Raw genomic sequence first — 18707 nt, forward strand, 5'->3', positions numbered from 1 at the left:
GACCACATACCCTCTGTGAAGACCCATCCCCGGAGTCCACTTTATCCCCCGGCCAGGAAGGGGATGCTCAGTCACACCCGACTCCCTCTACCCACCTCCGCAGCCTGCCATCCTCACCCGAAGAGAGACTCCTCATGAGTCTCTCCTCATGAGACTGCCTCAGAGCGCAGGGCTCTTCTCCCCTTCCAGCCAGGAAAGCCCCTGTCCCTGTCAGCTCCCTTGCGGTCACCACACAGGCCAAGTAATCAAACTGCTGCATTTTATTCTGTAGAAAGCGCCGCCCTACATAACCCTGAGCCCGTCTCCAGGGCTACCGGAAGGTAGAGAAGCTCTGGGTGCTTGTGCAGGAGGCATAGGGCACGCCCCGGGAGCGAATCTGCAGGGTGTGGAAGGTGAGGGGTGGGTTTGGGCCCGAGGAGCCGGGGTTCAGGGACTCGGTGTGAGGCTCCATCACAGTCACGGGGACTGCGTAGGACAGCATCTGGGGCCGGTCATCCTGGCGTCTCACTGTGCCCTTGCCCAGGAGGTGCAAGACACAGGAGAGGACATCAGCACTGCTGCAGGTGGACCCCCTGCCAAGGCTGCTAACCAAGCCCCTGGGAGGACACGGGCCCTTCTGCCAAGCCTCCAGCACCTGGTATGGAGCGGGGAGGAGAAACGATACGTCAGACGCCCAGCTTACCGTACCTCTAGCTCCCAGCCCCAGGACAGCGAGGCCATGAGGGGCACCCCAACCCCACTCCTGACCCACTACAGGCTCTACAGTGAGCCAGGGACTTCAAATGTGGATCCATCTCCTCCTGTGGACTGCCCCCTGCCCCTGGCAAAGCCTCCTCACCCAACGCCCACCCCTGCCTACCCGGCAGACAAGCTGATCAACGTGCAGGCCCTCGTCCCCGTGGGCCTTGAGGATTCGGACAATGAGGCAGTTGAGAAGGTTCCGTCTCTTCTCCAAGTTCCGGCCCTCTTCGTCCTCAGCTTTCAGGTATGTCTGAGCTGGGATGAGCCACACGTTGCCCCTCCGAGGCCTGGGTTCCTCGCTACCATCTCGAATCTTGAGCACCCCTGAAATAAGCGCTGGTCACTTGGTGGGGGGGGGGGCTCGAGGAGGCTGGCCCCAGCTCAGGGCAGAGGCCCCGGGGCCCTAACTAAGTACAGACCTCCTGGGGCATCTTTTGTCTCGTGAAGGTCCAGGGGGCCCCTTGAAGAGGTAAGAGGCCCAACTGCCTGATTCAGCATGTCTGGAGACAGCCCCGAGAGCGCCAGCAGACTCTCCACGGAGACGGCCTTAGGAAGAGAGGGGAAGCGTCAGGGCCTCCCCAGGAGGTGGAGCAGAGAGGGTGGAGGGAAAGAAAAGGAAGGACAGGTGGGAGAGAGCAGGGAGGCGTGAGGGGCTGGGCCACCTTCAGCTCATTGAGATGCAGCAGCAGCCACATCTGCATGGTGGACACATGCAGCGTCTGGTCCCCAAACTGCAGTTCAGCCCGGCCCAGCCACGTCCACTGCAGTCGCCTCTGCGGGGCCTGCTCTAGGGCAGGGTAGCTCTGACCTGAGTGTCAGGGAGGAGGAGGGAGTCAGGGGGGCTGGTGAGGACGCACCATCAGTGGAGCTTTGTCCCCGTTAATCTCTGCAGAGTCTGGGGCCCAGTGTTTCTGGACACTGTGGTTCCTGGTCTGAGCTTCCAGAGCTCAGCCCTCTCTGTGTCTGCCTCCTGGGTAAGGGGAGCCCACCCTGTGCCAGGCAGGCTGTGATCAGTGCCTTCGAGGAGTTCCCCAATTTTTAAGGGAGACAAAACCATGAAGTGAGGAAGGACTGGGGCTCTCATCAAACTGGAAACGTCTCCCCCAGGAGTGTAGGAGCTCCCTGAGGGCAGTGTCTAAGTCTCACCCCCTTTCCTTTGTCGCTGCCCAGCCCAGGATCAGCCCCCACTGGGGAGCTTAGGTTACGATGACTGACCAGGAACGAGACACCCACCACTCTCTGGTGGTCTCAGGTGCCTCCTGCCTCCATCCTCCCCACCACCCACAAAGGGAGTCCTGGGTCTTAAAGACAGAAAAGACAACAGGCTGGGGATCTGGTGCCTGTAGCCCCACCCCAAACCTAAGCTCCTGCCCTTTTCCTCAAATCTACCCCGTGAAGGCTGCCAGCCCCAGGGGTCACCCCCAAGCCCAGGTTCTTTCCCGGTGTCCCAGCCCCCAGTTCTCTCGGCCAGCTGCTCACTCTTGTTGTAGAAGTTGGAGTATCGGTTCAAGGTGCCCCTCAGGTAGGCAGGCAGGCAGGTTCTGGGGTTGAGCGTGTGGCAGATGGAGGCAGTGGGCCAGCAGCGTGGTGACAGGACGAGCACAGACACTTCTGGCATCGCCCCTTCATAGTAAAGGTCCTCGTTCTCATCCTCCTCCTCCGCCGCCTCCTCTCCCGCCCCGGCCGCCGATGCTGCCCCAGCTTCCAGCTCAGCTTCCTCTCCGGTCCCTCTCTCGTGCCCCCTGCCGCTGGCCTCGTGGCTCACCTGAAGACGACGGAACACAGGGTGCCCCAAAGCCAGTGGCTCCTCTGGTCTGCCCCGTGCCTCTCTCTGTGCCTCCCACCCTCCCACTTGCTAATGCCCTTCCCCAGCGCCCACCTGTATTTTCTTCTCTGTGTCCTCCAGCTTCAGGAGCTCCTGATCAAGCCGCTGGAGCTGGTACACGTGGAACTGGCGCTGCAGCTCCTCCGAGGTGCTCAGACTCCGCAACATCTGCTGGGGCAGGCGGTTGGGGAAGCAGGGGCCAATCTGCTCCAGCACGGCCCCCTCCAGCCAGCTCGAGCCCACGCTCAGGAGACGGTCCGCCATGTAGTGCCTGCAGCACGCACAGCCCAGGCCGAGCCTCAGCGTGGGGGCTCGGCATGGCCCCCCGCTCCAGGACTCCAGCCTGCCAGGAACCCGGCCTCCCAGCCCCAAGGGCTGGCCCTGCCCGTCATCCTGCGTCCCCCCACATCCCACTCCCTTGGTCCACACTCACTGGTAGTAATGCTCGAAAGTGGTGGCTATCTCCAGGCCAGAGAAGATCAGGACGGTTTCCAGGCATCGCTGCAGTTGGGCCAGCATCTCCATCCCCCGGGCCCCACCGATCCGGCTGCCCTGGATCCGCTGGTCGATGTGCCGTGCAAACTGCTCGCTTACCTGGGCAGTGGGGAGAGCACAGGAGAGAACGGAGGAGGTGAGTGGGAACAGGGGGAGGTTCTGAGGAAGGAGATATGAATGGCCAGCAGGTTCATCAACTGGTCAGCGATTTTATAAAACTCTTATAAAATCATTAATAACTGCATACATTAACAATACTAAAATGATGAAAACTGTTTTTTGTTTGTTTTTTAAAGAAGATGTTGGGGGTAGGAGTTTATTAATTAATTAATTTATTTTTGCTGTGTTGGGTCTTCGTTTCTGTGCGAGGGCTTTCTCTAGTTGTGGCAAGTGGGGGCCACTCTTCATCGCGGTGCGTGGGCTTCTCACTATCGTGGCCTCTCTTGTTGCGGAGCACAGGCTCCAGACACGCAGGCTCAGTAGTTGTGGCTCACGGGCCTAGTTGCTCTGCGGCTTGTGGGATCCTCCCAGTCCAGGGCTCGAACCCGTGTCCCCTGCATTAGCAGGCAGATTCTCAACCACTGCGCCACCAGGGAAGCCCTGAAAACTGTTTTTTTCACATTTAGCATGTCTAAAATTAAACTAACAATAGTAACTCAATGCAAGGAGACACAAGCACACCTCAGAGATATGGCGGGTTTGCCACCGCAATAAAGCAAGTCACGCAAATTTTCTGGTTTCCCAGCGCATACAAAAGGATGTTTACATTATACCATAGTGTATTAAGTGTGCAATAGCATTATGCCTAAAAAACAGTGTACATACCCTAATTAAACAATACTTTATTGCTAAGAAATGCTGACCATCACCTGACAACACAGGGTTGCCACAAACCTTCAATTTGCCAAAAAATGCATTATTTGCAAAGCACAATAAAGTGAAGAGCAATAAAAGGAGGTATTCCTGTAAGTTATGTGCACAAAGATGGTCACACCACGTTGTTACAGCCATGCTTCTGGCTCCCACTTCGCTGCTCTCTGCTTACCAGGGCACTCTGCTTAACTGTGCATATTCTCTAGGAGACTGTAAACTTTGAGGGAAGGGATTTCGTCTATCTTCAGCTCTTATCTCAGTGCCTGACACATTGTGCCTATCAAATATTTGTGGAATGACAGGAATGGTGGAGTAAATTATAGTATCGATACATCTGTTGGATGGAATTTATACCAAAATTTGAAGACAAACAGCAACACTGAAAATGGCTTTTCATGTAAGGGTCAAAAGAAAACAGGATAAAGCATTTTAGCTACTTGTGGATAAACTATGTGAAATCAAGCACACAAGTAGAAGAAAGTATGCCGAGATGTATTAGGATGGTACAAAGCGGGTCATTTCTTTCATCTTCCTTTTTTTTTTGCGAGGGGTGGTGGGGGCTGTGGGCATGGCTTATGGGAACTTAGTTCCCCAACCAGGGATGGAACCTGGGCCCACAGCAGTGAAAGCGCTGAGTCCTAACCACTGGACCACCAGGGTATTCCTGTTTTTTTGCATTTTTGATAACATGGTTCTGTTAGTATTGTACATGTTCCTTGTTGCGTGGGAATGGAAGGGTGGGCCATTCCGAGAACGGGAAGGGAGAGTTTCGGGGGAGAGGCCCCAGAGGAGGGGTGGATGGGAGGCTTACGTGGGCAGCTCTGAGGAAAGGGAGCTTCAGCAGGGCACCAGCACAGCCGTTCTGCAGCGCCAGCAAGAAGGCTGCCCGTGGCCCAAACAGCTCGGAGCTTGACTTCTGCAGATTACTGAAGTGTTCGCAGTAGCGGGGCACAAAGTCATCATCCCGCCAGTATGAGGTCAGAAAACTGCTGACCTGGAGGGTGGGAAAGGGTGGCAGTGTGAAGGGCAACCCAAAAAACCAACGGCACGGTTCCGCCCTCCCTCCCCGCCCCCCCTCTGCCGCTCCTGCCCACCTGCTCCTCCACCACTGCCCGCCAGCAGCGGGTCAGGTTTCTCATGATGCTGCCAGGAAGCCCCCGGGTGGCCAGGGAGCTCCAGTCATGGCTTCTGTTTCTGCCCTCTGTGGAGACAGGGGAAGGGGCAGAGGCAAGGCGGTGGCAGCCCTCAGCTCCTGGGTCCCCATTCGAGGGTGAGCCTGGGGTTCTTTCCTGACATTCTGCCACCCAAAATGATGCTCCCAGGTGGGGGTGACACAAACCAGAAGATGAACAGGTTGGGCATGCAGGGAGGGGGGGTGAGGAGGGACAGACACCTGTAGTATGTGAGTTGGGGGAGGGAAGGCCCCCAACCGAGCTCCCGCCTGAGCCCCCAGCACTCACTGGGCCGAGGAGCGGCCACCACTGGAGGGGCTGTCTCGCAGGGCTCCACGTGCACCAGCAGGTGGGTGAGGCGGCGCACTCGTGAGGAGAAAGCTGCTGCGCGGCTCTGCGGGTTGTGGGCAGCCTCCCGACACTCCAGGTACTGGTCCAGCAACCAGCCCAGGGGGCTGACACCATCCTCATCTGGAGGCGGGGGAAAAACAAGCCAAGGCAGGGCATGTCTCCAGGGCAGTGGGGAAGCTGGGCTGGACAGGAGTGCCAAGAAAGAGCAGCAGGACAGAGCGATATGGCAAGCGAGGTAGCAAGGTCCCTCCTGACCATGTGGTGTCAGCTGGCAGCCAGGAGACACGGGAAAGGAGGCGGCCCCTGGGCTGTGAAGAGGGGGCTTGGGGGTACTGAATGAACGCAGGTATCCATAGGGCCAAGAGCATAACCCAGGTGGCTCTAGGCCAGAGCAAGAAGGGGCTGATGAGCAGGGCCGAGCAACGGGATAGTAAAGGGGCCAGGGGCATGGACAGTTACCGGGGGAGGTGATGTTCTGCACCAGGGGGCTGACCAGGGCCTCCCAGCAGGTCTTGCCCAGTGCTCGGGCAGCTTCACTGTCTGGGAGGAAGCGATCGGCAAAATTCTGCTCCTGACGTAGAGCCCCGTTGAGTCTGGGGAGAAGAGTGGGGAGGAAGGTGTTGGGGGCTGAAGGCCTAAGTGACTCCTTAGGCCTAAGAGTCTACCAGCCTAAGATCGCCAGCTACCCCTCTCACGCACACAGGTACACACGCACTCACACACACCTAGAGCTCAGGTGCAGGAGGCTCCTGCGGTCCTCCGCGATGTCCTGGCTCCAAGCCTGCGCCCTGACCATGTAGAAGAGGCGTGTGTGGCGACACAGCTGCTCCCGGAACACCGGCCAGAACGTGGGCTTGGGGCCCAGGACCTCTAATCCCCGAATGCGCGTGTCGATGCCGCCCTGCAATGTGCAAAGGCCCATTTCCGCCGGCCCCATACCCTCCTCCGGAGGGGCTGGAGAGGTGGCCCAAGATCTGCAACGGTTGCAGGCCGCAGAGCCTCCTGCCCACGGCCGTCCCCCCTCCCCTGCCCCACCTGCTGGCAGCGCTTTACGCGGATCTGGATGACAGGCCAGAAGCGGTTCAGGTTCTCCAGGAGGACCACCCGGCTGGCGGACGGCATCACGTTCACCTGGTGGCAAGGGGGTGGCAGACAGAGAGCGCCGTCACGCGTGTGGATGGGAGTGCTGAAAGAACCCTAGTCTGCTCCTGTTGCCTGCTGTGTCCCTCCCTCCCCCAGCCCTGGGGTGTGCGGGGTCCTGACCGAGGGGTCCTAATGCCACCCTCACTGCTCAGGGCCTGATGCTGCCACACGGGCACAGCGATGGACTTCATCTACTATGGGGCTCAAAGCAGGGAGGAATAGAGGCATTTTGGGGTCTGGGCAGGAGGGTGGATCCCTTGAGGGGTGGCCTAATGGCACAGGGGTCCCTACCGAGTTGAGTTCCGTGTTAAGGGAGGTGGCGCTGTCGCCCCCGAACACCACCACCCTGGCCGGCATGTAGCTTGAGTCTTCACCAGCCACCAGCAGAGCCAGCTGCCTGGGAGCAGGGCAGAGGGACCAATCGGAACCGGATCCAGTCGTGTTCTCACAGACACAGCCGAGGGGACTCTGGTCACCTTCAGGGGGGTGTGGGTGCTTCCCCAAGACAAACAGCAGGGAAGTCACAGGACAGCGTGGGTGTGTGTCTAGGCACAGGCGTGGAGCACGTTACCTGACGAGGACGCCCTGTTGCATGTGTAGGGTGATGTAGTGGGAGCCGGTGCTGCCGCTGGACTCCCAGTAGGTCTTGGGGTTGCGGTCCGTCAGCTTGCTGGCCCGGTGCGGGTTGGAGGACACCTCCACCTTCTCCCAGCACTTGTCCTCCTTCACCTCCACGCTGGAGCCTGCGGGCAGGCGGGAAGGGGTGGCGGTCACAGCCCTGGCAGGTGTGGAGGGAAAACACATGGAGGTGTGGGGACGCGGGGTGACGGGGGGACAGGCACGAACCCTGGCACAGGTATCTGAGGAACACGTCAAAGAAGGGGACGTTGATGGGGCGGTGCGTTCGTCTGTGGTCTTCGATCTGGCCCAGCACCATCTGCAGCCCGGACATCGGAGAGAAGGGGTGTGGGGAGGGGGCAGGAACATGGAAACGCACGTGGAGGAAAAACCCCAGCAGCAGCGGGACTAACTCCGTAACACTGGCAGAGCAGGACCAGCTGGGGAAGCGGGGCCAGGAACAAACGCCCCCAGGTTCACGAGATTCACCTGCCTTCCAACTTCAGGAACACAGCCCCTTCCCCTGCCACTGCTTGGGTTTCATACTCTTACCCAGCTGTGAACCCAAAGGCTTCCCCCTGCCCTCCCTCCTGACCTGGATACAGCCTCCCAGGATGTTGGTGGTGAGTTTCCGGTACAGGTGCGCATGCTTCTCACACTTGAACACCATGTCCCGCAGCTCCTGAGCCAGCTCCAGCTTTCCCAGGTGCTTTTCCAGGGCTTTGGAGATGGCATCTCGGGCTCCCAGCTGATTCAGCACCACGGCATAGTCCCTGCTCACCGAGGCCAAGTGGTGCAGGAAGAGGATCAGCTCCTGGAGCACCTGGGAAGGAGGCAGGGGGAGGTGAATAAAGGGGACAGACCACAAGCGTCTTCAGTAGTACTGACTACACACCAACTGTGTGCTGGGTGCCAGGGCTACTGCAGTTCACCGAGTGAGGAAGTAAAAAGACAAGGATGAGGAGACATGAGGGCTCGGTGGAATTAGAGAACAAAACAAACTGCCATGGAAAAGCCAAGAGATGCCCTGGACCCTGGGGGTCTTGACTACTGATTACGCTGGCAATAGGTGCAGGGGGCATCCCCGGTTGTTTCTTTTCAGGCCCAGCTGTCCCAAGAACCAGCTGTGGGGCTGTTATGAGATGCTCAGCCCCCAAGCACAGACAAGTGACAGCAAAGAGGGGGCCGAGAGGGACCAGATGTATGTGTGGACGCTCAGTAAGCCCACCACAGAGCTAAAATCTGGGTAGCCGCCAAAGGTGTGTGCTACAGACACCCGCTGCCTCCATGACCCTAGTTCTCTGACCGCTTCCCAAGCCTTCTGTGCTCAGGAGCGCTCTGTGGCAGGGGACTCTGGGATGTGATGGTCCCCTCTGCCTCCTTCACCCCCCTTTCCTTCACAGGCCCAGCCAAACAGGAGCCACTGAGGCTCTTAATGTAATATAGATATCATCCTTTATGTAATAAAGGATATGGCAAATAAGATCCCCCATTTGGGTTATATCTGCAAAATAAAATACAGGAAAGATACATAAATTAATACAAACGGTTACCATTTGTAAGGGGCATGTGGGTGGCATTGGGAGGACAGGGACTCAGGTGGGAGTGAGAATTTTGTTTCTACCTTGTTATATTGTTTTGATTTGTGAACTGTGTGAACGTACGACCTATTTTTAAAACTACAATTCAATTTTAAAAATGAAACCCAAACCAAGAGCACAAAGTCTCCATGGTGCACTCTCGAGCCCTGCCCAGGGGGTCTGCCTTGCCAGAAGCTGCCTGGTATCCTCCCCCTCTCAGCATCTCCTCAGGGCAGGGCAGGGGTACCTCTCGGTCAGTGTCTGGGGACCGCAGGCAGGCCATGCAGGCGTCCATGGCCTCATGCCAGGGGAGCAGCAATGCCTCGGGAAAGTCCACCAGCCGCATCAGGATTCTGGGGAGCAGGGGGCAGTAGGAGAGAGATGTGCAGCCTGCCTCAGAGACCCCTCTGCCCAGCAGCGCCCCTCACCACCCCCTCACCTCAGAACGGCCAGGTGCAGGGCCTTGTTGGCCACGGGAGTGTCAAGGCTCCGCATCAGCGTGAGGAAGGGCTGGGGCTGCCGCTGCAGTTGCAGCAGGAGTGGCTTGACCTCGCTCTCCCGGGGCCCCTCTGAGCTGAGAGCTTGCTCCAGATCCAGGAAGATTTTCCCAGCCAGACCGTAACCCTCCACCAGATGCTGCAGGGGAGTGTTGGGGCACTGAGTCGGGGCTTCTTTTGCTACAGGAAAGGGGAAGTCACAAGAGTTGGCCATTGTTAGTGACGTGAAAAATCATAAAAGGAGAGACATTCATAACTCTCAACTCTTGTTTCCTCATTTCTCCTAAAAGTATTTTACATTTCTTCCCCCTAAACGCCAAGTTTTGGGGATCTCATAGCATCTCTTAATGTACTTTTTTTTTTTTTTTTTTGTGGTACTCTCACTGTTGTGGCCTCTCCCGTCGCGGAGCACAGGCTCTGGACACGCAGGCTCAGTGGCCATGGCTCACGGGCCTAGCCACTTCACGGCATGTGGGATCTTCCTGGACCGGGGCACAAACTCGTGTCTCCTGCATCAGCAGGCGGACTCTCAACCAGTGCGCCACCAGGGAAGCCCTCTTAACGTACTTTTAAGACAGCTTCATGACAAACTTTTGATTTTGTATTCTTAAAATAGCAAAGGAGCTTCCTATCTGTCAATAGCAGAGCATTTCCCTATATCTGGAAGCATGCAATAATCTGTTTTTCTCTACAATAGAAAAAATTCAATGTGAGGGCTTTCAAGGCTTCAAATTTCTTGCAATGTTCTAACTTGACACTCTCCTTCATACTTTGGAGAGAGGACAATATCTGCTTCTCTATTCACTGCTTATCTCGAAATTTCAGATTCTTCCTAAAGTGCCATCCCTTCCAGACAGGATTGCACAAAAACCAGCACAGACATCTCTCCCGGGCTAATGCCCTCCCAGAGGCCAGTGTGCAGAGCTGCTGTCTGTTTGGCACCCCACCTTCCACTCTGGCTGCATCTGCTGATTCCTGAGGCTGGGCCTGGGTTTCCAGCAGGGATGGGTAGGCCAGCTGCCCTGCCAGGGCCTCGAGCCCGTATTTCCTGTAGACATGGCAGTTGAGCAGGTCCCTGAGAGCGCTGTCATCGAGTCGCTGTGGCAGAGCCAGCAGCAGGTCCTGGGCCAACTCCATGGGCACGGCCAGCTCGGCCAGGATCTCGTCGTCCAGAATCTGTCATCGGGGAGAAGCTCTCACTGCAGGCGGCTCCGCCGGCGCAGAGGCTCCAGAGGCACTTGCCAGGGGAAAGGAGTTCTGCATACACCTTCTCCATCCCCAGTCTCTCATGGGGGCTGCTCCCAAACAGCTCGCCAACATCTCCGAACATCCTAGACCCCTCCCCTGCAGCCCTTATGCTATCAACCTCCACTTCCCTTCCCGAGTCTTCCAAATGCTCTGTCACAGTCCAGCCCTCCAACCTCTGTGTGTCTCTGGGCAGCTCTACCTCCCCATCCAGGTTCTCCTGGAGGATCTGGAGAACCTCCTGATGGTCAGGTCCATCCAGCTTCTTGATGAAGAAGAGGAGCTCCCACCACTCGGCCTGGCTCAGGTGTTCACTCTCCTCAGCGTCCTCATCCTCAGGCAGCACGCAGGGCACGGCGTAGAGCTCTGCCATGGGCTTCCACCGCCAGGAGGGCAGGGCTGTGGAAATGAGAGGGGCACAGGGACGTCACTGCCCGCCCAGCCAGACCGCCGCTCCTCTGCACAGAGCTGATCCCTGCTTCCCCTCTGGGCTCACCTACACCCACAGCTCCACTGACTGCTGCCCCCTGGTACTCATCAGCCTCAACCACGTCTTCGATGTCTTCTTCAAAGCCCAGAATCTCCAGCATGTGCCAGTGTACCCAATAGGTGTGGCCTGTTGACTCCCACAACACCTGGGGGATATGGGAAAAAAGAGAGGGAAGGGGAAGAGAGCTCTCACCTAATGACCGGCTGTGGCCCGATGATGAGGACACACAGCCCTCAGGGTGACCACCTGGCCAGGTTTGGAAAAACCTCTAAAGAGCAAAACCTGTGGTATATGGAGAACACGTACACGCACACAAAGGATGCCTTCCCCAAACGGGAACAGGCTCTCTCCCCTCACCTATCCTTGATGGCTTATGCCCCACACTTCCTCCTGGCCTTAACCACACTGTCTTCCTGAACTTGACCTTTGGGATGGTCCTGCTGTATCAGTCTTCTTCCTGGGAGAGAGTTCTCCTGACCTCAGAGTCTCCTAAAGGCAGATTTTCTCAGCCTTCCAAACAGCCCCCCTCTCCACCACTGACCCCCTTTAAACCATTCCAATTTTCTTGGGGTTTTCTCCTTGGGTGGCCTGCAGTAGTCCCCTGTGTGGAAGCCCCAGCTATGCCCCACCCAACACAGACCCCCAACGCCGGCCCGCCACCGCGCTCTGCTCACCTGCACAGGGGGCACGCCATTGTTGCTCTGCCGGAACTCGCCCTCGTCCCCGGCACTGATCTCCTCGTAGTCGTCCAGCATCCGCACTCGCATGCCCGGCTGCAGCGCGTCCCGCACGTACAAGGCATAGGTATTGCCACTTGCGAACTCAGAGCGAGGACGAAACCGCCTTGACCTCCTAAGGGAGGGCAGGGCCTGGGCGGGCGGGTGCCCTGGGCCTCTATCTGCCAGCCGGGGCTGGAAGATGGAACAGGAGGGCCGTGCCGAGGGCCCCTGTCTGCTCGAGGCCCAGTCCCAGCGCATGGCCTGTACCAGCTCCGAGATCAGGGTGCCCATGGCCATGCTGAACTCCAGCTCCAGCCGACCCCTCTCCCCACTCAACTCCTCGGGAGCGGAGCTCTGGGCTCCTGGTTCCACAGCACTGTCATTCAACTGATCCAAGAGGGAGGTGACGTGCAAATAGCGCTTCACCAGGGAGAAGAGCAGCCTTCCTGGGACCTGTAGGACACAATCTTTGGCCTATGTCCCCCTTGTTCCAGCTTTAGTGCCTCTTTCCACACTGTCCTCTGTGGACAGGTGCAAAGGCCTGATCCCTAGATTTTGTCCACAGCCACCTCCCAACACTCCGCACAGAATACCTGGGGCAGCTGAATGCCCTCGAAAGACATGGGATGTTCAGAGAGCGTGGCCTGTGCAAACAGTGCCAGCAGAGCACAGCGGCTGTCAAAATCCAGGTGTTTCTCAATGGCCTCCTGCTGGCTCAGTGACAGAAGGATCTGGGTCCGGGTCCCTGTAACCCACACCCCAATCAGTAACAGCTCCCTAACCTTGCCCTTCCCAGGCATCTCTCTTAGACGCTCTACTCTCTCACTCCTTCTGCTGCCACACACTAAGAATGACATGATTTGCTGATTTGCTTCAAAACCCAAAACTTACTATCTTATCCTAACCTATTACTGTCTCATACACAATAGTCTAATAGTCTAAACTCTTCCTCTGCATAGAAAGACAGTTAATCGGAAGTTCTTGAGGATTCAGTCTCCCCTTTCTGCGAGATGCCCACACTCACCTTCCCACCTCCTTTTCTTCCAATCCTAAGACAAGGGCAACAGAATCATTTACATACTGATGAGATTAGAGGCTTCCGTCACAGGGACCTGTGAGACGCTAAGCTGACCCAGTCCCTCTCCTGCTCCCCTTTCCTCCCCACACTGCCCCTCACCAGCATCATGGGAAGCCAGGGCTTGTATCATCCGGCCTGCGCTCCAGCGAATTTGATAATCAGGACTACTGAGCATGTGCATGAGCAAGTCCAGGACCCTTGGGTCTTTGAAGACCCCCGTGAGGGGCTCAATGCTGGCGTAGGCGCTGAGCACATGGACAGTGTGAAGCAGAGGGGCGGGAGGAATGGTGCCCTCACATTCCTCCAGCTGCCGAAGGGCCCTCTGAATCAGAGACTTCACATCGGTTTCCATCTCCCCCAGCACAGATTTGTCCAGGGCTCCAGCCTCCCCTGCTGTCTCCTGGGAGGGCCTGATGACCTGGCCATCTTCGCCCAGCATCTTGTGGCAGTTGGCATAGATCTCGTCATTGGACATCCATAGCAGGATGTGCTCAGCCTTGCAGTCCACTTGGTTAGAACCCCCTTCCCCATCATCCCCACGCCGGAGGATGAGCCAGCGGATCTGGTACTCAGGATGCCCATCATGGCCCACTCGCTGGCGTATCAGCTCATCAGGATAGGCATGCAAGCCGGGCCCCAGGGGCACCCTGAATTCCCTGTAGCGGAGTTCCCCCACCATCCTGGCACCTGGCAACACAAGGAAAAGAGAATGGGCAAGCTAGAGTGAGAGCGGAGGTCAGAAAATCAAGGACACCCAGAAGTTGGGACAGCAAATGTGGCAACAGCTGTCGGGCTGGGTGGGGTAAAGCAGGGCCCAGGAGTTGCCTGCTGCATGCTGGGTGGGGCCAGGCCTAAGCAGAGGAACACTGGGGTGTTTGTTCTGAAAGAACTCAAAATTTGGGGGCTAAAAGGAGGGCCCAAGGCCCTGCATGCAGCATGGAGCGAGTTGGTTTGGAGCAGAGGAAAGGGGACAGTGGAGGCAGGGCAGCCTTAGAATTAAAGTGAATCCCAGGGCCCTGGGACAGGCGGCAGCAGACCTGAGAAGGGGGTATGCGAAGCCCAGAGGGGTGTGTGTGTTTTGGGGAGCTGGGGATCGAGACCCCGAGTGAGTATGGGAAGGGGTGCTAGCTCCAGTGATTGAAGCATCGGAGAGTGAGTCTGCAGGGGCCAAAGACCCAGAGACCTGGTGGTGGAGTGAGGGCACAGGGCGCGACGGGCTAGGAGAAGGGGCTGGTAGGCTGGAGGCGCCTAAGGTTGGAGGCGCTTAAGCAGCAAAGCCAGTGGGGGCGACGTGAGGCCCCGAACAGCGTGCACAGGAGACCCGATGGGTGAGGGGCGCGAGGCTTGTAGGACCGGGTCGAAGACAGGAGAAGCCAGGGGCGCGCGGCAAGGTGCGGGGGAGGGGGCTAGGCCAGATAAACAGAATCCCGAGGCACGGCAGAATCGGGGGCGCGAGGCCCGGTGGGCGAGTGGGCGGAGGAAAACCCGGGCTCGGGGCGGGGGCCCGCGGCGGGGCTGTGGCCACCTCAGAAGTCGATGGGGGTCCCGGCGTGAGGCCTGTCCTTCGCCGAGCTAAGGACGCGACGCTGACTATGGCGGCGGCGCTGGCGGAGATTTGGGCTCCGCCTGGGCCCCCCGAAGGGGTCGAGGCGTAGAGGCGGGAGGGGGCGTGTTTCCGCAGGACAGGCGGCCGCAGGGGGCGTGGCGCGCGGGATCGAACGCCCTGGGGGCGTGGCGCCGTCAGCTCCCGGCCTGCGCGCAGGTCTGCGGCCTCCGGGGCCTGGCAGGGCGGGGTCTGTCCCAAACCAGCGGCGCCGCCCGCCTAGCTCTGGGGGCCCGTCGCCCGCCCGCCGGGAGCCGCCGCTCATTTCCGCCAGGCCCAGCGGAAAGCTAGGGGCCCTGGGAGAGCGCCGGGGCGGAGCCGCCGGTGCCACCTCGGCGACGCGCGGAACCTCCTCCTCCGCCCTTTCCGTCGCCCTCCTCCTGGCACCGGAAGCGCCTTCCCCGCTTCCCAAAGTCAGAATTGGAAAAGACTTTGGAGGTCATTTATTCCCCTCTCCTCCATTACATAAAAAGGCACGGAGCAAGGTGGGGCGGGGGCACTGGAAATGAGAGGGGAACGGCCCGTTTTTGCCACATACTTTTCTTTCCTTTCTCCTTCCGCCAAAGGTTGTTTGCTTCTGTCCCCGCGGCCCACCCCCCCCATCCAGTATGTACCTCCTCCCTCCCCAAAAAACCAGAAACAGATAAAAATGGGGGCCATTTTATTAGAGTCCAGGGATATCAACTTTGGGCAGCAGCTGAGGGCAGCTTCACGTAGCTCTTCATGGGGGGCAGTGGCCGGATCTTTCGGCCAGCCCAGCCCCCCTTGCGGTGCCATCGCCCACTGTTGGGCCTCTTTCCCAGCCAGCGGTTCCGCCCGGCTTTGCCGATGACCCGTTTGTTATGATCAACGTTGGATACTCGGCCCACTGTTGCTATGCACGTTTCCAGCACCTGACAGAGAAAGCAGATGGAGGGGAATGCACCATGGGGGGAAAAAGCCTGACATTGTTGAGCGCATGGACTCTTGGGAGACTTCTTACACTCAAGGAGGGAAGGGAGAGGAGAGGGGGAAAGCAAAACATAATTGAACCTGAGTGCAGGTCCTACAGTAGTTGAAAACAGAAGGCACTGTTCCCTACTCCATCATGGTGCCAGCCTGACAAGGCACGCCTAGTCACATGGCAGAAAAGGACAGACCCAGCTCGAGGCAGTTCTCAACATAAAACACCTGGGAGCTATCCTGGACAGGTTAGGTACGTTCCAAAAATTCCTCCCTCGCTGATCCCTCCCACCTGCACCCCCCACACACCTGCATCTGCCTCTTAGAGGGCAGCTGGATGATGGCTGTCCCATTCACCTTCCGTAGCAGCACACCACAGGTCCCTGGGAAAGGGAGAAACAGCTTTGCAACCCTCCACAGAGCAGGAGGTGGGGGGCAGATTTCCAAGGGACCACACCCCACACACTCTGAGGAGGAGAAACACTGAAGCAGGATGCATGTAAGGTTTTAGGTCAAAACACAAGCACCTCTTCAGCCTTGTTTTTCCTTCTTTTTCTCTGCCATTGGACCAGATGTGGGCCCATGGGTTCAGAGAGTTGCAACCTCAGGTACCCCTTGGCCTTCCAAACTGCAAGATCCCAAGCAGCTCCTTTCTTCATACCTGCGGCTCGGATATACTGGGCCCCCCGGCCTGGCTCACTCTCCACATTGTTGATGAGGGTCCCCACTGGCAAGGCCCCAAGAGGGTGTGCATCCCCTTCCCGAGCAGCAACTAAAAGACAGAATTTCATCAGCACCAGAACCCTTGCAGCCTCCCAGGCCACACACATCTGGCGGCCATCTCTCACCTGCCATTCGGCCTATGTGGTCAGAGTTCAGGATTGTATCTCCAGCTTGCATGTTTTCTGTGGCAATGATCCAGCGCTTCCGGTTGCCCCCAGCAACCAGAGCTATGTCTGCTGACCTGTTCAGAGTGAGGCACAGGTAAGCAGACCATCTAGGCAGCCTCACATCTCCTGAAAAGCCACAGAGCAGTCATTCAGCCATACCACCACCTCACATCCCAAACTTGCCTACAGGGATCATAGCGGACAGTGATGACCTTCTCCTCAAAGGGTCCTGGCTTGGATTGCTGCTCGGGCCGGAACCGCAGAAAGTCAATCATTCGATAACGTTGCTTGTGGCCCCCACCAATACCGTGCACTTGGATTCGGCCTGTGGTCAGGACAGTGCAGGGACATGACCCCGGTCCAACGAGTCAGTTCCCAGCACTGGGAACAGACCCATCCTAGGCAGAGAGAAGCGCTCCCCAACATTATGACACAAGCAGAAAATGATAAAAATTTGCATAGCACAATGGGGTCAGGGTGAACACCTACATGGAGCTTGGTAAAAACATAATTATGATATTGAAATTGTATAAAACATCCAGATAAAATCTCTACAAATTACTGAATTCAGTAAGTTTACTGAGAGCCATGTAACTCGTGTTCAATTTCAACTATTGTCAATTTTTGAAGGGTGTGAAGAGAAATGTCATATAACTTCCTGAGTATGTCCAGTTTTCTTCAACTACCTACATTATCTTTAGAAGCACAGACCACTTGTTTGTTGCTTTGTATTCTACTCTCCCACTCTTACACACATACTACATGCAGGAGTCCAATAAATGCTTTTTAATTACATTCCTCTGCCTGTATCAAAATACAGGCCTAGGATCCTACCATGTTTTTGCCCTTTACTGCTGAAATCTTCTTGTCCTTGCTCCCACCTGTGTGGTTTCGGCCCCCAGACTTCCTCATCTTCACTGGCATAACGGTATACTTGGTACGACTCTTCCAGGACACAAACTTAGCACTAAGGGCCACAGAGGTAAGGACTGGGCGGCAGGGAAGCAACATCGAGGGAGAGGGCAGCGGAAGGAGGACATTGTTTGTCACCTAGAGATAAACAGAAATCTCTTTCACTTGAAAGCTAATTGAAGGAAAAGCTTCAGAGAACCAAGGGAGGGGGCACAAAGTTTAGCTTGTAGCCTCCTTCCTCCTGGAAGTCCCAGACCAGCTATCCAAAAACTCCACCCATCACAGCTTGCACAAATACCATTTCGGAATGTTCATCTAGGTGTATGTGTGTTGATCACCTCTCCTCATCTGATCCTCTCACCTCTCAAGTATTTCTTCAATGGAATGTCCTCCCCTTGGTGCATCTTCTTCCAAATTTGGCTCAAAACTCTTCTTCTCTAAGAAACTTTTCCTTCCCTAAACAACTCCCTTCTCCAGGGCTGGTAACTTCCATACACCCACGTACCACCATTGGCATCAATGCCTTCTGCCCATTTTGCTGCATGTTTCTGAGAGTTTTTCAGATATGAATGGAGGGGAGAGATCATTTATGTCTTGTTCCCTGCTGAATTCCCAGGCTGGTTTGGTTTTGAATTTTTAAGTATGCATCTGCCAAATTCTACCATAAGTCTGAAAGGTCTGGGGAGGTAAGACTTAACTTCTCTTTTCTGTAACTCACCAGTCGCCCACTAGGAACCTTGAGATATCTTCATGTTAGGCTCCTATTCTTGGTATCTTGCCCTGAATTCTCTAATCTCAGTAGTAACTCATTCTTAATGGTTATAATAATGGTTAAGAGCCTAGGCTTTGAAGCCAGATTACCTAGCTCCAATGGTTGGTGTATGACCTTCGACTACTTATGTTTTCTCATATGTAAAATGGGAATATAATAACTAATTTTTAAAGTGATTGAAAGGAATTCATTTATTTAAAACGTCTATTACTTATGCTTGGCTTATGAGAGACAATAAATGTTAGTTATTATTGAAACCTGTACATTTGTCTGTAAAGCACTTTCACCTCCAGTATCTTGTGTGAGGAATCCAGGGACCCTGTGAGATAGCAACACTTACAGAGGAGAAAGCTGAGGCTGAGAGTGACTTATCCAAGGTCACAGGCCGGCGTGACTCCTAACCAGACTCACATCCCCCACCTCGCTTCTCCTGGAGCCCCCTCTCCGGGTGCCCGAACGGAAACAGCCACATTCCCGGGTAAGGTGGATTACCTGGGCGGCCAGAAGCAGGCTTGGGCCGGGGACGTTGGCAATCCGGGGCGTCAGGCTCAGACAGCCAAGAGCGCGGGTCAGTGCCCGCAGGGCCATGAGTTGGACCAGGCTCGGCTGGGCTCAGCACGCCACCATTACCTTTAGCCAGGCCGTCTGGTGCTATTGGATGACTCTAACAGGTCCCCGTTCTGTCGCTCCTTAATGACGTTAAAAGAGGCGGTCAGAGAACCCGAGACAAAGCTGGACACACACCTCTTACGCTCCCTGCT

At 56.5% G+C, this 18707-nt stretch overlaps 2 protein-coding genes across 2 annotated transcripts; both read right to left on the reverse strand.

Moving 5' to 3' along the window:
* Positions 1 to 242: 242 nt before the first annotated feature.
* Positions 243 to 14637, reverse strand: CUL7 (cullin 7). The gene is made up of 26 exons (XM_032647322.1): positions 14353 to 14637; positions 12927 to 13514; positions 12343 to 12494; positions 11705 to 12202; positions 11037 to 11175; positions 10743 to 10939; positions 10243 to 10471; positions 9238 to 9475; positions 9046 to 9151; positions 7814 to 8041; positions 7447 to 7537; positions 7172 to 7343; positions 6892 to 6997; positions 6493 to 6588; positions 6183 to 6358; positions 5917 to 6050; positions 5395 to 5577; positions 5029 to 5135; positions 4746 to 4928; positions 3000 to 3160; positions 2621 to 2837; positions 2221 to 2506; positions 1404 to 1549; positions 1161 to 1287; positions 860 to 1065; positions 243 to 634 (listed from the first exon to the last, which is right to left on the reverse strand). Exons 2-26 carry the CDS (start codon positions 13504 to 13506, stop codon positions 311 to 313), a joined length of 5082 nt encoding a protein of 1693 aa, XP_032503213.1. The 5' UTR covers positions 13507 to 13514; positions 14353 to 14637; the 3' UTR covers positions 243 to 310.
* A 437-nt stretch (positions 14638 to 15074) lies between these two features.
* Positions 15075 to 18634, reverse strand: MRPL2 (mitochondrial ribosomal protein L2). Its single transcript, XM_032650473.1, has 7 exons — positions 18439 to 18634; positions 17144 to 17312; positions 16446 to 16587; positions 16221 to 16336; positions 16034 to 16144; positions 15682 to 15755; positions 15075 to 15323 (listed from the first exon to the last, which is right to left on the reverse strand). The coding sequence occupies exons 1-7, from the start codon at positions 18532 to 18534 to the stop codon at positions 15111 to 15113; spliced, it is 921 nt and encodes a 306-aa protein (XP_032506364.1). The 5' UTR covers positions 18535 to 18634; the 3' UTR covers positions 15075 to 15110.
* Positions 18635 to 18707: the final 73 nt, after the last annotated feature.

Source organism: Phocoena sinus, chromosome 11 (genome assembly GCF_008692025.1).
Source record: "Phocoena sinus isolate mPhoSin1 chromosome 11, mPhoSin1.pri, whole genome shotgun sequence".
Classification (NCBI taxonomy): domain Eukaryota; kingdom Metazoa; phylum Chordata; class Mammalia; order Artiodactyla; family Phocoenidae; genus Phocoena; species Phocoena sinus.